Here is a 21284-nt window from a genome sequence, read left to right as displayed (position 1 = left end):
GGATACATCATGTCAGGCACTTTCACAATCGGACATCCGCTGCTTCACGTCCTCACCTGCATCGAGCGCTACCTGGCTGTGGTTCATCCCATCTTCTACCTGCGCCTGAGAGGCTCAGTGGGCGTCAGGATCAGAAACATCACCGTTGGTTGTGTTTGGCTGAGCTCCGTTGGTTTGATGTCTCTGTCTGTGTGGTTGGACGTATCGTTTCTAACTTTGTCTTTTGTTCTCCTGTCCTTCACCACCATGACTTTCTGTTTCTGCAGTGTCTCTGTTCTCTGGATTTTGATTCGTCCAGGGCCTGGAGAAAGGGGCGGGGACAAAAGGCTTAGCAACCAATCAAAACAGAGAGCTCTCCACACAATGGCTCTGATCACAGCGACCCTTTCAGTGATGCTTATTGGCAATCTGATTATCGCTGTAGTACAAACCCTTTCCGTCCCGTACGGATACACTTACTGTGTCATAGGGAGTTTCTCACTGTTGTTCCTTTTGCCCACCTATCTGGTTTTACCGCTGCTCTTTCTGCAGAGGGTTGGAAAACTAACAGTCTGTGGACACAAACCAAATGAAGCAGCGTGAAGTTAGAGGCTTTGTTTTGTTCTTTACTCTAAATACAAGCAAATGTTTAAATCTTCTTTTGTCATTAATTTAGAGAAAACAATTTTCAGTGAAAAAAGTCCTAAAGTGATCCAGGATTAGTTGAACATGTTGGTCTAAATATGTTGTAATTTTCCCATTAACAACAAAATGATATGCCAAAACTCATAATTACTTCAAAAATGTTTACCTTTTGTTATATTTTTCACCCATGGAGTTGCAATTTATTCTTATGTTTTGGTCCATTTTGTATCGGAATCCACAGATTCTAACTTTACCTGAGTTGTTGTTTATCACATCGCGTTTAACTGGTGTAGTTTTAGATGAAAACTGTGATAAAAAAAAAAAGTGAGATGAACCTGGATTATTTCCCACATGAAAGAAAGAAAAGTGCATCGAATGGGACACAACTTCCAAAGGAACTATATTAATGCCCTCAACATTTCTCTCCAGAAGACTTTGACTCATTTGTACGAGCAAAACTGACAAAGACTCTAACAGGTGATCGTTATATATCACATATCATAATAAATTAAAAAGTAAACAATGTGTGTGTTGGATTCCCTCCTGAAGCTCAGAGTCCTGCTATGATCTCACATAAGCAGAGTGATGGGAGAACATCCTTTGTTGTTTTTATCCTAATGTGTTGTTGTTTGATAGCACTTATTGTCCACAGAACCTCATGTCTGCTTTGATTCATCATATCTGCTTTTGATTATAGATCATAAATGTGACAGAATTTGCAAAATCCATTTGTTGTTGTGACTGGTATTCTAATTGAATTATAACCCACAGCAGCTGTTCATCAAGGATTTGTTACGGAATATTCAAACGTCGCTCCTCAGTCATTGTGACACGTTAACATAAACTCTACATTAGCCTGGACTCCAGCAGGAAGCAGCCGGTCAGTGAAGAGGAGCTGAGGAAGAGGAGCTGAGGAAGAGGAGCTGAGGAAGAGGAGCTGAGGAAGAGGAGCTGAGGAAGAGGAGCTGAGGAAGAGGAGCTGAGGAAGAGGCTTTAGGACCAAACAGTTTATAAAGTTTGTGAAGTGAAATGTGAAGAACTACAACCACGTTGTTTTTGTCCTTCAGTAAATCAAAGCTTGGCCAGTTTGATAAAAAAGACTAAAATGGACAGTTTGTTGTCTTTAGATAGAAAACCAACATGGCCGACACTTTCTGTCGTTTTTTTCAGCGGTTCTTCGTCGTTCCTCTTCATCCTCAGTCCTGATCTGAACTGAGGTGTCCAGTTTCTCTTCTTCCAACTCCTCACTCCTCTCTGCTTCTGGAAATATTGTGTTTCTAATAATCAATGGTGATCAGGAATTTCAGGCACATTTAGAGACTTTATGATGTTTTTACTCTGCAGTTTTGTTCTTTATTGAAAACAGAGGCAGAAATTCAACAATGTGATGAAATTTGTTGGGAATCTTAGGAATAAATAAAGTTATGAAAACATCAATGTGTTAATTTGTGTTAAATCAAATTAAACTGAGACATTTTACACTGAAAACATGAAAATCACACGTTTATCAGCAATAACAAAATTATTTTCTTATTTAAGTGCAGAAATATATCCAACAAAGCCACTGGCCTGGATTTACTAATATATTTTCATTTAATTAAATTATTTAATATTTAAGATAGATGTATAAATTACAAAGACTTAAAGTTGTGGGAGGATGTGCATTGTGTTGTTAATAGAAAAATATGCTGTAATTTATTAAAATTGCGCATTAAATTAAACCTTACTTTGTGATTTTCTTATTTTGACAAACTTTTTTAATTTTACTGCTTTCAAACTGGAATATAATATTAAATCTTTTAAAATCTTTATGATGTAAACTTAATGTTTTTATGGGTAAAAGATACATTTTGCACATAAAATGAAGAACATACTCATTTCATAAAACGAAAACACAAGCTTTTAATTTGAAAAATTCAACTGTTCTAAAGTTACATAATATTGTTTTTCTACCACAGAATCAACTTGAGGTCTCTGGTTCTCCTGACACTTTCGACTTTTACACCAAAAATGTTTTTAATTTAACAACATTATTCATGATCTTTGTGTTTTGTCCTGATATTAACTGAAATATCTGTTCTAGTTTCTGGTGCCAATTTCTTAGAAAACTTTAAATAAGTCAAATTAACTTACCAGAAACTTACAGCTGTGTAGAGAAAAGATCATCAGATTGATTTATGGCACAGAGTGGCATTAATCACAGATTATTGCTGAAATATTCAAAATAAAGCTTATTGTTTATGAGCGACAGACACAAACCAGAACTGGAACAGTTTTACACTGAACAGGGAAGGAGAAGCTCATTTACTGAAGAGGAGCTGAAGAATCAACAGCAGAACCAAACATCTGATCAGGTTTGTGTTTTTACTCCAACAGCAGCTGGTTGAGGATCAACTTTACTTTAGGAAGTTACTTTTACTTTGAAAAGTAACTTTAATTTCCTGTTATAGTGTCGTTACCCAATGCTTCCATGTTTAGATGTTTTCTGGGTTCTGGGACGTTTTTACATTAATTTAATTTAATTCGTTCTGTTTACTGATGAGAACTTAAGTTACTGTGATGAATTAACTGAAAAGTTTGACACATTTTAACTTAAAGGAACTTTTCACTTTGACTTTACTTGAAACATTTAAGTTCAGTGCTGTGATGTCATGACCCAAGTTTCACCTGGGACAGGTCCGGTACCAACCGGGTCGCTGACAAGGAGAGATTAATCCTTCATGAAGCTGCTGCAGGTTCGATTCCAGCCTGATGACCTTTGCTGTGTGTTTTTACTTTCCTGTCTAACAAATGAAGCCAAAACATCATTTATTAGTTTAATTCTCCATCTGAAGGAAACTGATTTGAGGACTGACTTAAATTTGTCAAGTTAAACCAACGTCATAAATTAAGTTGAACTTAATTGAATTACTTGTTACTAATTGAATTCATTTAAGTTGGTTCAACTGTTTTCTTTTTTCAGTGTAGCTGAGCAGAACCTGGTGACCATCTGGACCTTGGAGCAGAGAAACATCTGAGTTGGACTGAAACAGAGAGCTGTGTGTGTTCAGCCGCTTTATTTGACCGGGAAACCAACAGAAATAAAAACTATTTCTTTGTAAAAAGTTTCAGTGACGACTAGCAGCTTTTGTTTCTTCTCTTCAGAAGTTGAGATGTCGGCCAACTCTTCCTCCCCCCCCGGTTATTTCTGCTCTGAGGTCTTTTCTATCCAGCTGAGCCTCACCATCATCAGCTTCTCCTTTGTTCCCGTCGTGCTCTTCATCCTGTCGGTGGGTTTCCGGCGGTGGAGGAGCCAGCGCTCCGGGGGAACCAGCCACATCGACGTCTTCACCTACAACGTGGTTCTGCTGGACCTGCTCGGTATCGCAGCGATCGTCTTCATGTTCTTTGGCAGCACCTTTCAGGACTCAAAGATGTGGACCGCAGGAAGCTCAATGTACGGCGTCTCCTCGACGGGTCACACGCTGTTTCACGTCCTGACCTGCATCGAGCGCTACCTGGCTGTAGTCCGTCCCACCTCCTACCTGCGCCTGAGGGGAGCGGCGGGCGCCTCCATCAGAAACGCCACCGTCGGATGTATCTGGCTGCTCTGCTTTGTAGTAATGGCCACCACTTTGTGGTTCTATGCTGTGTTTGCTTCCATCTCCTTCGTGCTGCTGTCCTTCACAGCTGCTGCCTTCTTCTTCTGCAGCCTTTCTGTTCTCTGCGTCCTGCGGCGTCCAGGGCCCGGCGAGGCGGGCGGGAACAGGGACTGCGCTGACCAATCAAAGCGCAGAGCTTTCCAAACCATGATCCTCATAACTGGAACTCTGTCACTGAGATTCATCAATGGTTTGATCACCACCTTGCTCATGATGCTCTTGGAGCCGCTTGGATTCGTTTTCTGCGCCGTTGCCTGGACTTCGCTGCTGTTCCTTTACCCCAGCACCTTGGTGTTACCGCTGCTGTTCCTGCAGAGGATGGAAAACCTGCAAATCTGTGGACACAAAGTCAGACTGAACATCAAACTCATCACAGAATGAAGCCAAATGTTATCTGACAGAAATAAGAAGAAGGGAGGAAATGTCCGCCAAAACAATGAGAAATTTGGAGACATTAAATATTTCAAATGTCACATTTAGATGGATTATTTTCAGAGAATAGATAATAAAAATACTAGAATAAAAACAGTAGATTCTAATTAACTCCAGTTTAAAAGTGAGTTAAAAATAATCAGTTAAAATATTTTACAATTACTTTAAAATGGATGAGAACAGAGTTAAAATAAATATAATTTACATTAAAAACATCTCATTTCCATGTGAGTCTGTCGTTTTTCTCTCACCTTCAGTCAGAATAAAATACATTTGAAACCCATCTTTGAGGTTTTATTGAGTTCTGCATGTTTTTTCTTCAACCTTTAGACGATGCAAAAATTAAACAGATTAAATCAGAAACATTTAATATGCAGAGGAAAACCAGAGGCAGCATTTAAATACTGGAACAATTACAGAAGCATTTCATCCAGATGATGGATTATAGATCCGCTCCGCCTTAAACAAATGAAGAATTTGCATTTACTAGTTTTGCATTTCTGCCTATTGTCTTGAAAAAGCAAAAAGAAATGAGTTTCTGTTTCTTTATTTTTTTTATTAGTCTAAAAAATGACAAAAATAGTCATTTCATTCAAATGTTTGTTTTATGCAGTTTAGCAAATTTTCTTTGAAGTGGTAATGTTTATTTTTAAAGCTTAATAGTTGCTAATTAGTGGGGCTGCACAGTGGTGCAGTGGGTAGAGCTGTTGCCTTGCAGGAAGAAGGTCCAGCTTAATGTGGCAGTTTGATGCCACATTAAACTGAACCACTGATCAAGATGGCCGTCCATGTTGATCCAGTATTGTAGCTAAAACAAACTGAACGGTTTGTTCACTTCCTCTGCTGTCGTTTAAAACAACGTCATCATTCACAACTTCTTCTGATTGGAACCGTAGGAAATATAATCCAAGTGAAAGGGAGAAAACCCAGATGGAAAATGAAGAGAGATTAAAATCTAGAGGCAGACAGAGGACATGTTAATCTGAAATAAAATTAGTTAAATAAAACCATTATTTTATTAATAATCTAGTTAATAGTAAATTAATCATCATAATTATTGTTGTTACATGATTCAAACATTGATGTAAATGTTGGTTCCCAACACGTCTGGCTGTAAGATGAAAGCCAGGAGAGTTTGAACTCCCTGCTTTCAATGTTTTCCATCTAAAATAAATCAGCAGCTTGTTTGAAACATGCAAACAAACGACTTTCATACACAAACTAATCCTGTTTATAGTGACAGCAACATTTATTTGAGCTGCGGCTCTGAAACAAAATGATCTTTATTTCTGCTGGTCTCAGAAATCAGTTCAGTTTGTTTTAGCAGAAATTAGCAGGAATATTTAAAATCAGCAAATCACTGTGTTGAATTAAATCAGCATGATATGAAAAGATTCAAGTTTTCTTCTAAAAGAAAAGCATGTAAAACATTTATGACCTAAAAAACAAACTTTTATGATACCAGATAGATAGATAGATAGATAGATAGATAGATAGATAGATAGATAGATAGATAGATAGATAGATAGATAGATAGATAGATAGACAGACAGACAGACAGATAGATAGATAGATAGATAGATAGATAGATAGATAGATAGATAGATAGATAGATAGATAGATAGATAGATAGATAGATAGATAGATAGATAGATAGATAGATAGATAGATAGATAGATATTGCTAATAAAAAACAGATTTTTCAACTAAACTTTGATAAGGTTTAATTTTTTATTTTTAAACTTTGATCATAGATAAAGGTGATATGATATTAGATATATTGATACATCATATTTCTGCTCATTAAATGTATTTATTTGGGTCTACTTTGGGTTTCCTCAGAGGTTCCTCAGGCGGTCCGTCCAGCAGTGACCCACCGGGTTTTGGACCAAATGTTAAAGGTCACATTAATTATTTTAATCTCATGACAGTCGTGTTCTTTACTCTCTTTTATATTTTCAGTTGTTCATCTTTCCTTCTCTTCCTCAGACGGATTGACCTCCGACTCCGACCAGTTTTAACTTTATGACGATGGTTTAAAAAAATTCCCTGAAATGCAAAAGATCAAAACCAGACTCTGCTGTGATTTTGTAAATGTTTTGTATTTTGTGGATTACAGCTTCTGGTTGTCAGATTAAATCTAGATCGGATCGAGGGCCCGGATTTAGAAACGTTTTCCTTCTCGCTGTGAGGGAGACGTAAATCATGAAACATGCAAAAACCTTCTTCTGTCATCGTCACATCGTACATAAACCAGTAAACCATGAAGGCTGGACAGAAACTCTGAGGCTGAAACTCTGAGAGACGACCAGAACCAAACCGTCGGACCAGGTGGGTCAAATGTGAAGTTTATTCATTTAAATTTGATTTTAAAAATGTTTTAGCTTTTATTTATTTTTGTTGTGTTGCAGCAATAAGTTGTGTTTAATTTTATTTGTCTAAATGATGCAGGTTTACCTTAAACAGAAGTGATGAAAGGTGAAAAATATAAAAACCACAAGAAAGAAAAAAAACTCTAAAAACTATTAAAACTTTTAATATTTTATCATTTTGGTTCCTTAAAACAGAGCCCTCACTTGTGGAGGAGAAAAACAATCCATGGTTTTAGATATTTTTACAACACAGATCAGAATAAAATGATTATAAAATCAGAACCAGATTTAACTCCAGTCTCGTTTCCACCAGTTCTGCACATGAAGAAACTCCACAAACTGAAATTTCCATCCTCAGTTTTTCTCAGACAGATTCAGAGATCCAGTAAAGATCAGATATTCTTTTACAAAGTCACTATTTGATGTAGATCTAGACTTTGACTGAGCCGTTCAAACAGTGATCTGAGCCAGAGGTCTTCAACTCCCGGCCCGAGGGACGGATCCAGCAGAACGTCTTCGCTTCAGAACATCGAGTCCAATAATCAGGAATCGGATTATTCAGGAATCCTGAGACTAAAAGAGGCTTCAAGTGAATTTCTGGAATAGTAAGACTTTCCTTAAAACGTTACATTAATGAATGTTAAAACACTGTAAGTCTTCAGAGAGATCCTGATGCATCAATGCACTGCAAAAACACAAAATCTTACCAATAATATTGGTCCAGTGCAAAATAAGACAAAACGTTTCCGTAACATGAAGATTCTTGTTTTAAGTAAATAATTCCTTAATTTTGATGAAGAAATCCTTCCAGATAAATTAACTTATAAGAGGAGAAAATGTTTTGTTATGAGTGAAATAATCTGCCAGTGGAACAAAAACATTTTTATGAATATTAAGGAATAATTTACATAAAACAAGACCACAGCTTGTCAGTAAAGTTTCAGTTGGTTTTGTCTCATTTAATGAGCACTAAGACATTTGGACTATAAACTAGACCAATAAAACTTGGTGAGACTTTGTGTTTTTGCAGTGATTTTATATATTTTTTCCTTTTCATTTTCAGACATCCATCTAAATGTTGCTGCCTTCTAACTGGTCCAACTCGTCCCTCCGTCCTGTGCTGGTGTTCTGCACCGACCCTCAGACATTATCAGTCATAATCAGCCTCCTGGTTGTTTATGTGTTGCTGTTGCCTCTTTTCCTCTACGTCGTTGCCGTCGGTTACCAGCGATGGAGGAAAGACGGTTTCCTGGCTCCCTTCACAACGTGGAGCCACATCGACGTCTTCACCTACAACGTGGTTTTCCTGGACCTGTTTAATATCTTTGGGACGTTTTTCTACTTTCTTGGTGCCGTCACTGAAAACCCGGGTGTGCAGCTGGCAGGAGATGGCATGTTTAACATTTTCTTTTCAGGTCAGACTCTGTTCCACCTGCTCACCTGTATGGAGCGCTACCTGGCCGTCGTCCATCCCGTCTCCTACCTGCGTCTCAAAGGCTCAGCAGGCATCAGGGCCAGAAACGTCACCGTCGGATGTGTTTGGATGGTTTCCATCCTGATAATGGCTCTGATTGTACGGCGTGTCATTCCCTATTCCGTTATCAATGGACTGATTGTGTTCTTTATGTCTGTAGCTTTTGTTTTCTGCAGCCTGTCTGTCCTCAGCGCTCTGGTCCGTCCAGGGCCTGGCAGACGGGACCAGACCAGGACCAGGACTGACCAATCGAAGGAGAAAGTTTTCCATACGGTTCTCATAATCACTGGAACTCTTTTCCTCAGGTTCACGAGCATCTTCATCAGCTCTGTAATTCAGAGACTTCTTGGAGACGATTTGTGTCTGATTGGTTGGTCTTCAGTCTGGTTCCTGGTGCCCAGCAGTCTGGTGTTACCTCTGCTCCTCCTGCAGAGGGCAGGAAAACTACCCCATTGTGGGGCAAATGTCAAATAAATATCTTACCTTCATATCAACACTGGATCAAATATGAGATAACATGTTCTTTTTGGAAATAAACATCTCCTATGAGGTTAAATCCTTGAACCAAAGACACCATTAAACTATTTCCTGATGTTAAATGTGAAGTTATGCAGTTGCAACATTTAGGGACAGTTCTCAGTTCAGAGAGTGTGTGTGTGTGTGTGTGTGTGTGTAAATGTGAAATAGTCACATCAAACTGGAAAAAATAGATTTAAAAAAAAAGCTTTTGCAAACCATAACATGAGTGAGAATCAGATGTTTTTGTAGCTGTTATTGAAGCAAAATCAATAAACCAGTGAGTTCTGGGTTCTTTGTTTCAATAAACTCTTTTACTATTTAATTTAAACTCTCTAATATTTATTGATTGATCAGCTTTGGACACTACTGACAAGAATTACACAACACCTCATGTAAAGTAAAACACAGTAACACTCATTTAAATAGGCAAAATAATCCATCCATTTTCTGAACACGCTTTGTCCCTAATGGGGTCAGGAGGGTTGCTGGTTCCTCTCCAGCTTCATTCCAGGCGAGAGGCGGGGTGACGGGGTCACCTGGACAGGTCGCCAGTCTGTCACAGGGCAACACAGAGACACACAGGACACACAACCATTCACACACACACTCACACCTAGGGAGAATTTAGAGAGACCAATTAACCTGACAGTCATGTTTTTGGACTGTGGGAGGAAGCCGGAGAACCCGGAGAGAACCCACCATGCACAGGGAGAACCTGCAAACTCCATGCAGAAAGACCCCGGGCCGGGAATCGAACCCAGGACCTTCTTGCTGCAAGGCAACAGCTCTACCAACTGCGCCACTGTGCAGCCCCTGTTTAACAATCAGCCTCAATAAAAATCCCTCAGTAATGTTGTGTGACACTCGTACAGTTAAAGTGAAACATGTTTCAGTTTAACTCAGATGTTGAGAAAACTGCTGCTACAAAACCTCGACATAAAAAAAGTCAAGCAATTCTCTGATTATTCTGGTATTTAGAAAATAGAAATAACTGAAGTTAAACACAAAAGGTTTGGTCTGGTTTATTATACGAGTTTATATCTAGTTTCAGATAATTTAACCAAAAAATAAATCAAAAGGTTTGTCTCCAGAAAATGTTATGTTTATTATATGAATGTTTTTAGAAAATAAATGAAACTGTTTTATGCATAGAAAACATTAAAGTCCTACATAAGTCAACATGTTGATGTTTCTCAGGGATTTAAAAAGCTTTGACCCCTGTTGAACCAGGGGTCAGAGGTCAAGTTAGACAAGAGTCCAGCCAGGAAAGTCATGTTTTCCATTTGCTAACAGAGTCCGTCTCCTCCGTATCTTGTCAAATTTAATTTGATAAGACTCAGTTCACAAAGTTCACAAAGCTCCAACAGCTACAGGAAGGTCGGGTTTTCACCAAACCTTTAAGACCTGCTGCTGGCAGTTTGGAATAATGCAAATAAAAAACTGGATTAGATAATCTGTTTTTGCTTTGTAAATTTTCAAATCAAATCTACAGAGAGATTTGATTTGAATCTTTAAGACCAGGGCTGTTCGTACTTTATTCAACCGCTGACGTTGTTTTGTTTCAATATTTTATCACAAAATTTAGTTTTGAATATTCCCATGAACTACGTGTCTGTAGTTCATTTTACTCAGTAAAACCAGACTCTGCTGTGATTTTGTAAATGTTTTGTATTTTGTGGATTCTGGCTTCTGGTTGTCAGATTAAATCTAGATCGGATCGAGGGCCCGGATTTAGAAACGTTTTCCTTCTCGCTGTGAGGGAGACGTAAATCATGAAACATGCAAAAACCTTCTTCTGTCATCGTCACATCGTACATAAACCAGTAAACCATGAAGGCTGGACAGAAACTCTGAGGCTGAAACTCTGAGAGACGACCAGAACCAAACCGTCGGACCAGGTGGGTCAAATGTGAAGTTTATTCATTTAAATTTGATTTTAAAAATGTTTTAGCTTCTTGTTGTGTCAAAGTTATCATTTAAATTTATTTCTGTAGTAATTTATTAAGATTGCTTAAGAATATCTTCTGTATAAACATCTTTTGATCTCTAAATGATGGTCACTGTGTTTAATTTTATTTGTCTGATAAAAATGATGCAGGTTTAACAGAAGAGATGAAAATATTCTGAAAGGTGAAACATTTAAATTCTCTACAAGCTGTCAAAACTTTTAATGTTCTTGGATTCTTTCAGGTTTAGTTGAAGGAAGCAGAAGGAAAGAAACAATAAAAATCAGATAATTTAGAATCAAAGCCTCCGTCTGCAGTTACATTTCTACAAACTACAAACAGAAACTTCCTTCTATGTTTTACTAACTAATTCAAACTCAGGCAGTTTCTGTAGATTCAGATTCACAGTTTGATTTCGATCTAGATTTGAACTAAAACATTCAAACTCATTGATATACTTTGATCTGAACCAGAGGTCTGATAGTTTAATTTAATCTTTAGATCTCTTTGCTTCTAAACACTTGAGTCAAATCATTCATTCATTTTTAATGAACCATAAAACTAGAAGCGGCTCCTCATGACGACTCTTCAGGAAAAAATCTTTGGCATTGAGATGAAAAGTTTCCACTAAACACTCATAAAAAATCAGTTAAAATATCTTTCATGTAACTTTGCAGTTTTGATGTTTCTTTTCATTTGCAGACATCGATGCACATGCTGCTGCTTCCTAACTCCTCCCTCCACCTTCCTAACTCCTCCCTCCACCTCCCTAACTCCTCCCTCCACCTTCCTAACTCCTCCCTCCACCTTCCTAACTCCTCCCTCCACCTTCCTAACTCCTCCCTCCACCTTCCTAACTCCTCCCTCCACCTTCCTAACTCCTCCCTCCACCTTCCTAACTCCTCCCTCCACCTTCCTAACTCCTCCCTCCCCCCGCAGCGTGACCTGTGCAGCAGCCCGGAGGTCCAGCTCATCATCGAAAGCCTCCTGGTTGTTTATGCGTTGCTATTGCCTCTTTTCTTCTACGTCATCACCGTCGGTTACCAGCGGTGGAGGAAAGACGGTTTCCTGGCTCCCTTCACAACGTGGAGCCACATCGACGTCTTCACCTACAACGTGGTTTTCCTGGACCTGTTTAATATCTTTGGGACGTTGTTCTACTTTTTTGGTGTCGTCACTAAAAACGAAGGTGCAAAGAAAGCAGGAAGCTGCCTTTTAACAGTTTTCATTTCAGGTCAGACTCTGTTCCACCTGCTCACCTGTATGGAGCGCTACCTGGCCGTCGTCCATCCCGTCTCCTACCTGCGTCTCAAAGGCTCAGCAGGCATCAGGGCCAGAAACGTCACCGTCGGATGTGTTTGGATGGTTTCCATCCTGATAATGGCTGTGATCAAGCAGATGGATCTTTCCTATCCCATCATCAGTGGATTGCTTCTGTCCTTCACGTCTGTAGGTTTTGTTTTCTGCAGCCTCTCTGTTCTCTGCACTCTGATTGGTCCAGGGCCTGGCAGGACCAGGAACAGGGTTGACCAATCAAAGAGGAGAGCTCTGAACACCATCCTGATCATCACAGGAACTCTTTTCCTCAGGTTCATGAGCAACATGATAAGCTTTGTAATGCAAAACTTGGAAGAGTTTTCATATGCTTATTGTATGATTGGTTGGTCTTCAATGTGGTTCTTCTTGCCCAGCAGTCTGGTGTTACCTCTGCTCCTCCTGCAGAGGGCAGGAAAACTACCCCACTGTGGGGCAAATGCCAGATGAAGCAACATGTTTGTTTAACATCAATGTTGGTCAAATCTAAGGTCATTTTTTCTTTTTGGAAGAAAATTCTCCTGTGAGTTAAATTCATGAAACAAAGACGTCGTTCAACCATTAATTGAAACGTTATTCAGTTGCTTCATTTCACTCAAGTTAAATCCTGCAGGTCTTAAGAGGAGACTTTCAACATTTCTGCAAGAACATCATTGAAAGTGGCAAACCTGAAAAAGTGAGAAATTGGTTTCTGTAGACTGCAGTTATACATTTCAATCAAAGATTTGGGAATCATAGATTATAGTTACAAAGATGATATAATGGTGTCCTTTAGGAATGGTGAGATGTTGATATTTATTGGTTAATTTGATCATTTATTTATAAATAAACCAAATGAACAGATTTTCTTGTTCATTTGTAGATTTGTTCAGTTTCTTCCGATCTTATTTCTGTAAATATATTTGAGCTTCATCATGACTTCCAGCTGGATCTTTTTATGCTCAACAGAAACTTAAGAAAACATTTTACTGCAGTTCTCATCAAGTTGAGATGAAGTCAAGAGAAGCTGCCACTAGGTGGCAGCAGCGCTCAAATGAAACAGGATTAATGTCCCACCCAGCAGAAGAAGTAGATGAACAGATGGAGACAGTAAAAAGGAAAATGTTGGAAGGTTCTGATGAAGTTAGCTGGGTGAGATTTAGCACTTTGGATAATGAAATGATTTAAATCAATACATTTACTGCTGAACGTGTCCAGCTGTCGGCGTTCCCTTGTTTTAAAATCTTTTTGTGGATTATATTTTATAATTCAAAAGATTTTGCACATAAAGCAAGAAAAAAAAGTTTCTCCCCAGCTTTGGTTGTGAAAAAGCTGGATGTGTTTGGAGGCCCAACTTTTAATATATTTATTATATATTTTCATCTTCTGGCATTATGATTAATAAATCAGAGGCTCATTTGAAACATGCAAAAAAAGGGCAGCATACATCATCATCATCATCATCATCATCATCATCATCATCATTATGACTCACACACAAACATAACAAGGTTTATTTGAGACTGGAGCGGTGAGAAGACAAACAGAACCAGAACCAGAACCAGAACCGTCCTGCAGGGTGAGTGTTTGAAACAAATCCATCTAGATTTGATTAAAAACAATCTTTAACTTTTATTTCTTCTTGTGTTGCTGCAGTAATTTGAGTTTAAGTGGTAATTAGTGACGATGTTTGGGAACATTTCCTGATGCTGAAGGTTTAAAGGCAGCAGAACGTTTTCATCCTGAATTCAACCTCACGGTTCTGGATTTTATGTTCAAGTTATCAGAACTTTTTGCATTTTTACATCTTGGTTCCACCAAAACAGAGTATATTCTTGTGAAGTTGAAGAAAATAAAACAACTTTTCACTGCTGTCTTTAACAGCTTTGCATAAAATTTGCGCTCATCATTTACCAACTGCATGAAGTTTAGACAGATTAGTTCCTGCAAAGTTTAGTTTTAGTCCTTTTTTTGGTTTCCTTTGCTTTTAATTTTTTATATAACAAATTCCCAATTTGATTTAGGTACTAAAAAATAAATGTATTCTCAGTCAGATCTGTATTTGGAGCTTCATGAACTGTTGGTTCACTAATGAATGGAAAACAAATGGATCTCAGACAAAAGCTCTATTTACTAATTGGACAGTTTGGGGGAAGTGACTGAATATGAATCAGATTTATGTTAATATTTGTAAAGTTATCCACCATTTCACCTGTCATCAGTTCTGTTTGTGGTTATTTTGTCACCTAAGATGTGAAATTCTGTTTCTGTTCTTGTTTATAGATGCTAAACCAAATGGAGCAACCGTCCAACTCTTCGTCCAACTCTTCGTCCAGCTCCTCTCCATATCCTCCATTTGTACCTTGCTTTACCTCTGAAATAAAATCACTAATAATCAGCCTCTCAGTTGCTCATGCGTTGCTGTTGCCTCTTTTCCTCTACGTCATCACCGTCGGTTACCAGCGATGGAGGAAAGACGGTTTCCTGGCTCCCTTCACAACGTGGAGCCACATCGACGTCTTCACCTACAACGTGGTTTTCCTGGACCTGTTTAATATCTTTGGGACGTTTTTCTACTTTCTTGGTGCCGTCACTAAAAGATCAGATGTCCAGATGGCAGGAAGTGGCATGTTTGGGGTTTTCTTTTCAGGTCAGACTCTGTTCCACCTGCTCACCTGTATGGAGCGCTACCTGGCCGTCGTCCATCCCGTCTCCTACCTGCGTCTCAAAGGCTCAGCAGGCGTCAGGGCCAGAAACGTCACCGTCGGATGTGTTTGGATGGTTTCCATCCTGATAATGGCTCTGATTGTACAGCGTGTTATTCCCTTTGTCATCATCAACGTTTTGCTTCTGTCCTTCACGTCTTTAGCTTTTGTTTTCTGCAGCCTCTCTGTTCTCTGCGCTCTGATTGGTCCAGGGCCTGGCAGGACCAGGAACAGGGTCGACCAATCAAAGAGGAGAGCTCTGAACACCATCCTGATCATCACAGGAACTCTTTTCCTCAGGTTCATCAGCAGTATGATTTCCTCCATTTTACAAAATGTAACTTCACATTTTGAATATCTTTATTGTTTGATTGGATGGAGTTCAGTCTGGTTCTTGGTGCCCAGCAGTCTGGTCTTACCGCTGCTGTTTCTGCAGAGGGCAGGAAAACTGACCGTCTGTGGGGCAAAAATCAAATAATTTTACTTTTACAGTACTGGCTCAAACTTTGGCTCATTTGTTTTCATTTTTACTTTCTTGACTTCGTTTCCTTCATGTTGAGATCAACCAGTTCCTGCAGCTTACTGGTTTATTAGTAACTAAGTTAAACCCTTTATAACTTCCTCCATGTTTAACTTTATCAATGCAGAATTAATCAACGGACGTTCAATTCATAGTAATAAACAAACTTAATAAAATGTTATATAGATTATAGATTATGGGTTCATAGATTATAGATGCCTTTTGAACTGATGATGTTTTGGTCAAATGTTGACATTTTCTGGTTCCATTCAACTAAATAAATAAAATCAGAATAAAGCTGATTTATTGTCTTATCGTTATTTTATCTTATTGTTATTTTTCTGCAAATATATTTAGGTTTCATTTTGAGATGCAGCTGGTTGTTTTGTTACAACGCCTGAAAAAATAAAACGTTTCTTTTCCGATGACAAACTCAGCAGATGGTTTAGGATAAAAACAATAAAATAAAATAATCTGAGCCTCATTGGAGCAAATAATCCAGTTTGTTCAGATGTAATGGTCAGCAAGTTAGAATATTAGGTGACTGGTGGAGGTTACTGGTGATATTCATCAACCAGTTGAGGTTTTATTCAAACCAGTTTGAATCCAATCGTTCTTCAGCTGTAATGGAAAATGTCGGGTTCTTCCAGGAATTATAGAATTGTAATTTATTTTTTTTCCCTGGTAGAAAAATTGAGATTCAAATAAAGACGAATCTGTTTGTGTTGGGACTGGGAGGTGGAAAAGTGATGTTGCTCATTTCAGAGACATTAAATACATACAACTCTGTAATAATCAAGAAAGATTAGAAAAAATAATATAAATTTTAGAAATAAGCATTTGCAGACCGTCCACATTATTGATGAGGAGATATATTTGAAATGACATCATTAACATAGAAAGTGTCAAATTTATACTTTGTGAAAAACAAATTTCTGGGTATGAAATCTTTCCATCTCCCAACGCTGCTTCTGATTCTGCATGAGGGAAAGTTACATCAGGTTCAGTTGATTATTTTTACTGTCTAAATATGTGATGTGTTTAAATATTATGCCTCTAAAGGCGTCGCTAAAAAACAAGCATGTACCGTTTGAGAAGATGTGGACACTCAGTTATCTGTGAATTTACAGGAGAGATTTAAATGTTGTGGCATCACTGGGACTCCGTACAATCACTGAATAAAAACATCTTAATGATGTGATGTTCAGGAAGATGAGGCTTCACCAGCATAGCAACTGCCACAGTTAGAAGTTGTTTCAAATTAAAAGTATTCACTGATAATCTGAACATATTTACAGAGTTAACAGACTGGAAATCTGCCTCAAAGTTTTACAGTGAAACGTTTTTTATGTTTGCCAGTTAAACTTTTACCTTCTTTGTCCCGTTTCTGATTACAGCTGTACAGAAATAAACAAAACAAAGAAAAAATATTTGATTTTCTTACAAAATGAAATAAACTCTTATCACTAGTTTCTTCTTTTTCTCTACTGGTTTGTGAAAAACAGATGAAACATTCAGATACGGCTCCTCGCTCCAGATGCTTTTCAGTTTTTTAATATTCATTGTGATGTTGTTTTAGGATGAAGGATTTACAAACCTGGGTTTGTTTCTCCCAGATGACTGAACCTGAAGTATGCAAAAGTGAATACGATGAATTGATTTAACAAATATATAAAATGACAGCTGAGTTTAGTTGTTAAATTTGCTTGTCGTCTTTCTTCCTTCATGTAAAACAGCTGCAGCATCATTTCATTCATTTCACCAGCTGAGTTCAGGGACAGACGGTCGGCTGAACCGGAGCACCGTTTGGAGGTGAACTCCAGTTTCTGGAGCCTCAGAACTGGATCAATAAAATCACCAATCGTTAAGAAAACGGTGAGTTGATCAGATTATCTGCTGTTGTTTTAAGATCAGGCCAAATAAATCATGTATAAAATTAGATTATTTTAATTTGGGTGGTTTTGCTTCTGATAATGTGGGATTAGTTTTAAATATTTGTTTCTGCATTAAATAGAAGTCAGAGTCTCAAATGTAACAAATTCATTGTTTATAATAGTTTTTAAAAATCCTAATTTTTCAAGATTTTCCGCCGATGGAGAAACTCGAAACTCAAGCTGAACATTGAAATGATTGAATCCTTGTTTGCAAACGGAGATTTAATCTAAAAATTAGAAATGAGTTCCTCTTCCCTAAACTAACAACAGCCTGAATATTCTTGACCCAGATGTTTAATCCAGTTGTTTTTGTTTATGTTTAGTAAACAACCATTTCCCAAACTTCTCCAGACCTCCATCATCCATCGCTCTGATCATGGCAGCGGAGTCCTCTGACCTGGAGCTGACCGGCTACCTGCTCCAGTCCCGCTGTGTGAACGTCACGCTCAGTTTCACCGTGGTCTATGCCTACACGGGGGTCCGGTTCCTCCTCCTCCTGCCCAGCTCCGTCTTCATCCTCTACCTGGGCCAGCAGCAGTGGCGGCAGCGCGGCGCCAGGCCGCAGAGCCACCTGGACGTCTTCACCTTCCACCTGGCCGTCCTGCAGCTCCTCTGGGGTTTGGGGAACGCCTTGTTCTACGGCGCCCTGGACCTGCCAGCTCTGAGCCTGGCCGGGTTGTATCTCATGAACATCATGTTTGTTGGAGAGACGCTTTTCCACGTTTTCACCTGTTTGGACCGATACCTGGCCGTGGTTCATCCGGTCGCTTATAAGAAACTCCAGAATAGCCACGGAGTGACGGTCAGAAACGTCTGCGCTTTGCTCACGTGGCTCTTCTCCTTCCTGTGGAGTCACCTGACGCAGACCTACTACCCTAAACTACCCGTCATCCAGTTCTTCTGCTTCCTGGTCTTTTCCTTGGTCGTGGTCTCCTTCTTCAGCTTTTCGGTTCTCCGTGCTCTGGTTCGCCCCGGACCGGGGGAGAGAGAGCGAGACCGGAAGCACGTTGACCAGATGAAGCAACGGGCTTTCTGCACGGTCACGGCCATCACAGGCGTGCTCTGCTTCTGGTTCCTGGGCTTCATCGTTGCCACGTCTCTCAGGGAGTCCAACATGTTCGGCACCAGAGTCAGCTGCCTGCTGCACAAGTCCGTTCACTGGTTCAGTCTGCCCAGCAGCCTGGTGCTGCAGCTGCTCTTCCTGCACAAGAAGGGCAAGTTCAGCTGCCAGAGCCGCAGAGCCTGAAGGGGTGGACGGTTTGATCCTGGGGTAAAACTCATCTGCTGGTTCCTGTCTGGTTCTTAGTACGAGTGGAAACTGTTCGGATATGAATGGATTATTTTTATGTTCCTCTCCAAACCAAAACTTTCATAACTCAAAATGGCGGCCATGTTTGCTCTTATATATTTAGCTGCTTTTCATTAAATACATGAATAAATGTAATAAAATGTATAAATCAATAGTTTTAGAATCAGAATCAAATTTATTTGCAATGTTTGTTGGTCCAAACAGGAATTATGACATCATGTTGGATTTATTAAACTCACATTTGTAAAAAATAAAGAAATGGTTTTCAATGACCCAGAATGAGTGAGATCATTTATGATGGTATTTCCATCTCCTTCTGGTATTTAATTAAACATCGTATTTTCTTGTGTAACTGAAACAACATTTATAATTTAAGTCAACAACTTTTACAAGTTTCTAGCTCCATATTTAAATCACATAAACGTTTTATTCCTGATCCAAAAACCTGGAAATGTTTTGTTTCTGCAGCTTTAATCAGCAGATGAACATGAAAACTCAAAAACTTTTAGTTTGAATTTTGCAAATTGTTTTCTTATTTACTGGCTGGAAAAAAAAGGCGGAAAAAATCTCTTCATCATTTTGAACAAATGTTTTCTCCTTCTTCATGTCAGCATTACCAAACGGATTTCGGTTCTGTCACTGGTTCTGTCACTGGTTCTGTCACTGGTTCTGTCACTGGTTCTGATCCTCTCTCTACTGAGGTTGAGCTGAGAAAAGTTTCCCCTCAAAGCAAAACAAATCGTCTCCCTGTTAATGCAGTGATGATGCAAAGCAGCTTCAGGTTCATCATTTGTCTTCTGGTCGTCTGCTGACTGAATCACTTCGGCAGTTTAACACCAGCACTCGTTACGTCAGGACTGCATTTCAAAAGTCGCTTCTTCTGAGGTGAGTTTAAAAAATGAAATGAAGGAAACCTGGTTATTACACCAAATACTGACTTCTGAAATAATTATTCTAAACTCTTCCTGAGTAAAAACATTAGTATTATTGTCTCTAAATGAATAGTAACTTGTTTTCTTTGCATTATTTGAGATTTGAAAGCACTGTTAACATCTTTTAATACAAAAACACGATGGTGAGAGAAGAAACACAGTTTAATTTAATTTGGTTCTAATTCCAAAGACAGGAAGTCCACCTGTCCACTGAGAGAGGGCGAACAAAACGAAGAGATTCTTTATGAGGGTCGAGGACAACTAACACAGTCCTGACTGTCCCAGCGTCAAATACTTTTAAAAAGCATATTTATTGGAAAGTATATTAATGTGGCAATAAATGGAACAATAATACCAAAGATGTATCTTGATCCAAACATATGTATGAGAGATTATTTTAATTCTTGATCATTTTCCAGTGCGTACACTGCAGCACATCACTGTGAACATCTTAAAATTTGGAGGTAAACATAGAAATGTGCTTATTGAATACAGTTTTATTACTATTTGCATGTATGGACGCATCTAAATACAAGCTACTGTTTAATATTCAACCAATCAATCAAGTTTGTTTGTGTTTCACATTTCAGCAACAAAATGGCAGATTAAAAAGCTTTAAATCATAAAAACACATTTTGTCATAATCTAAATCATCAATACACGTCCGATAAGTTGGTCAATGTTCCAGTTGCTAAAAGCGGCTCTAAAAAGTCTGTTTTACAGGGAAATATGTTGCTTACATTTTCCATTAGTCACTTGAATTTCAGCATGATGGCCATTTTCCAGGATAATTTTTTCATGTTTAGTGGTTGGGAAAACCTGTTCCCCTGTTGGCCTGTGGGGGCGCTGCATCAAGAACTACTGAAGGAAACGACACAAAACCTCTGAAGAAGAAACTCAACTTCCTTCTTCACTAAATGTAAACAAAAGATTCTTTTTGGCTTTCAAGTACAGGTCCTTCTCTTGGCTTTGGCTAACAGCTATAAGCCGTTTCTCCTGCTAGCGCTAGGCTAGCACATTTGTTTTGGTTGTAATTACCCAGAATCCCTTGCACTGTAGTTCACTTCCTGCTTTTGGAGCGGTCTCTGGTCCGATTGATATTCACAAGTTGTTCTGTGTACAGCTACAGTACACAATGTAATGCTACTAGCATCGTCTGCTCTTAGCTACCGGCAAACTGCGGCTAGCGGCGTCTAATGTTATCTAACAAAAAAGTTTGTATTTGCAAGCTTTCTAATGGTTAGTAACACAGTTACAACTGCACAAGTATTTATGTAAATATTATAGTTGTTTTCTCCAGAATAAACTAAAAACAAATATTTGATTGAGTTCGTAAGGAACTATTTACATCTTATTTATTTATAATTTAAAAAATTATTTATCCATATTATCTAAAACTTACTTTACTCCAATGGATTTCTCTCTGATCTGCAGGTTTAACGTCACCAGTATCGGCGCCGCAGCTTTCCGTTCTCCTCTCTCCATTTTTTCTCCATATTGTCCAAAACCATTTGGGTTGAAGTGACCGCTGTCTCAGCCTGACTTGATGTCCAGTTACAGTCCATAACCAATAGAGCGATTAA

General features: G+C 38.7%; 1 protein-coding gene across 1 annotated transcript; it reads left to right on the top strand.

The window, feature by feature from the left end:
• Window positions 1-13393: 13393 nt before the first annotated feature.
• LOC122821037 lies at window positions 13394-15826 on the top strand. Its single transcript, XM_044098872.1, has 2 exons — window positions 13394-13880; window positions 14585-15826. Exon 2 carries the CDS (start codon window positions 14585-14587, stop codon window positions 15482-15484), a length of 900 nt encoding a protein of 299 aa, XP_043954807.1. The 5' UTR covers window positions 13394-13880; the 3' UTR covers window positions 15485-15826.
• Window positions 15827-21284: the final 5458 nt, after the last annotated feature.

This window comes from Gambusia affinis, linkage group LG18 (assembly GCF_019740435.1).
Source record: "Gambusia affinis linkage group LG18, SWU_Gaff_1.0, whole genome shotgun sequence".
Classification (NCBI taxonomy): domain Eukaryota; kingdom Metazoa; phylum Chordata; class Actinopteri; order Cyprinodontiformes; family Poeciliidae; genus Gambusia; species Gambusia affinis.
This window is presented reverse-complemented; position numbering and strand designations above follow the sequence as displayed.

Bases quoted from the DNA above. Each gene is read 5' to 3' on its own strand.
- LOC122821037 (XM_044098872.1), top strand. From the start codon at position 14,585: ATGCTAAACCAAATGGAGCAACCGTCCAACTCTTCGTCCAACTCTTCG.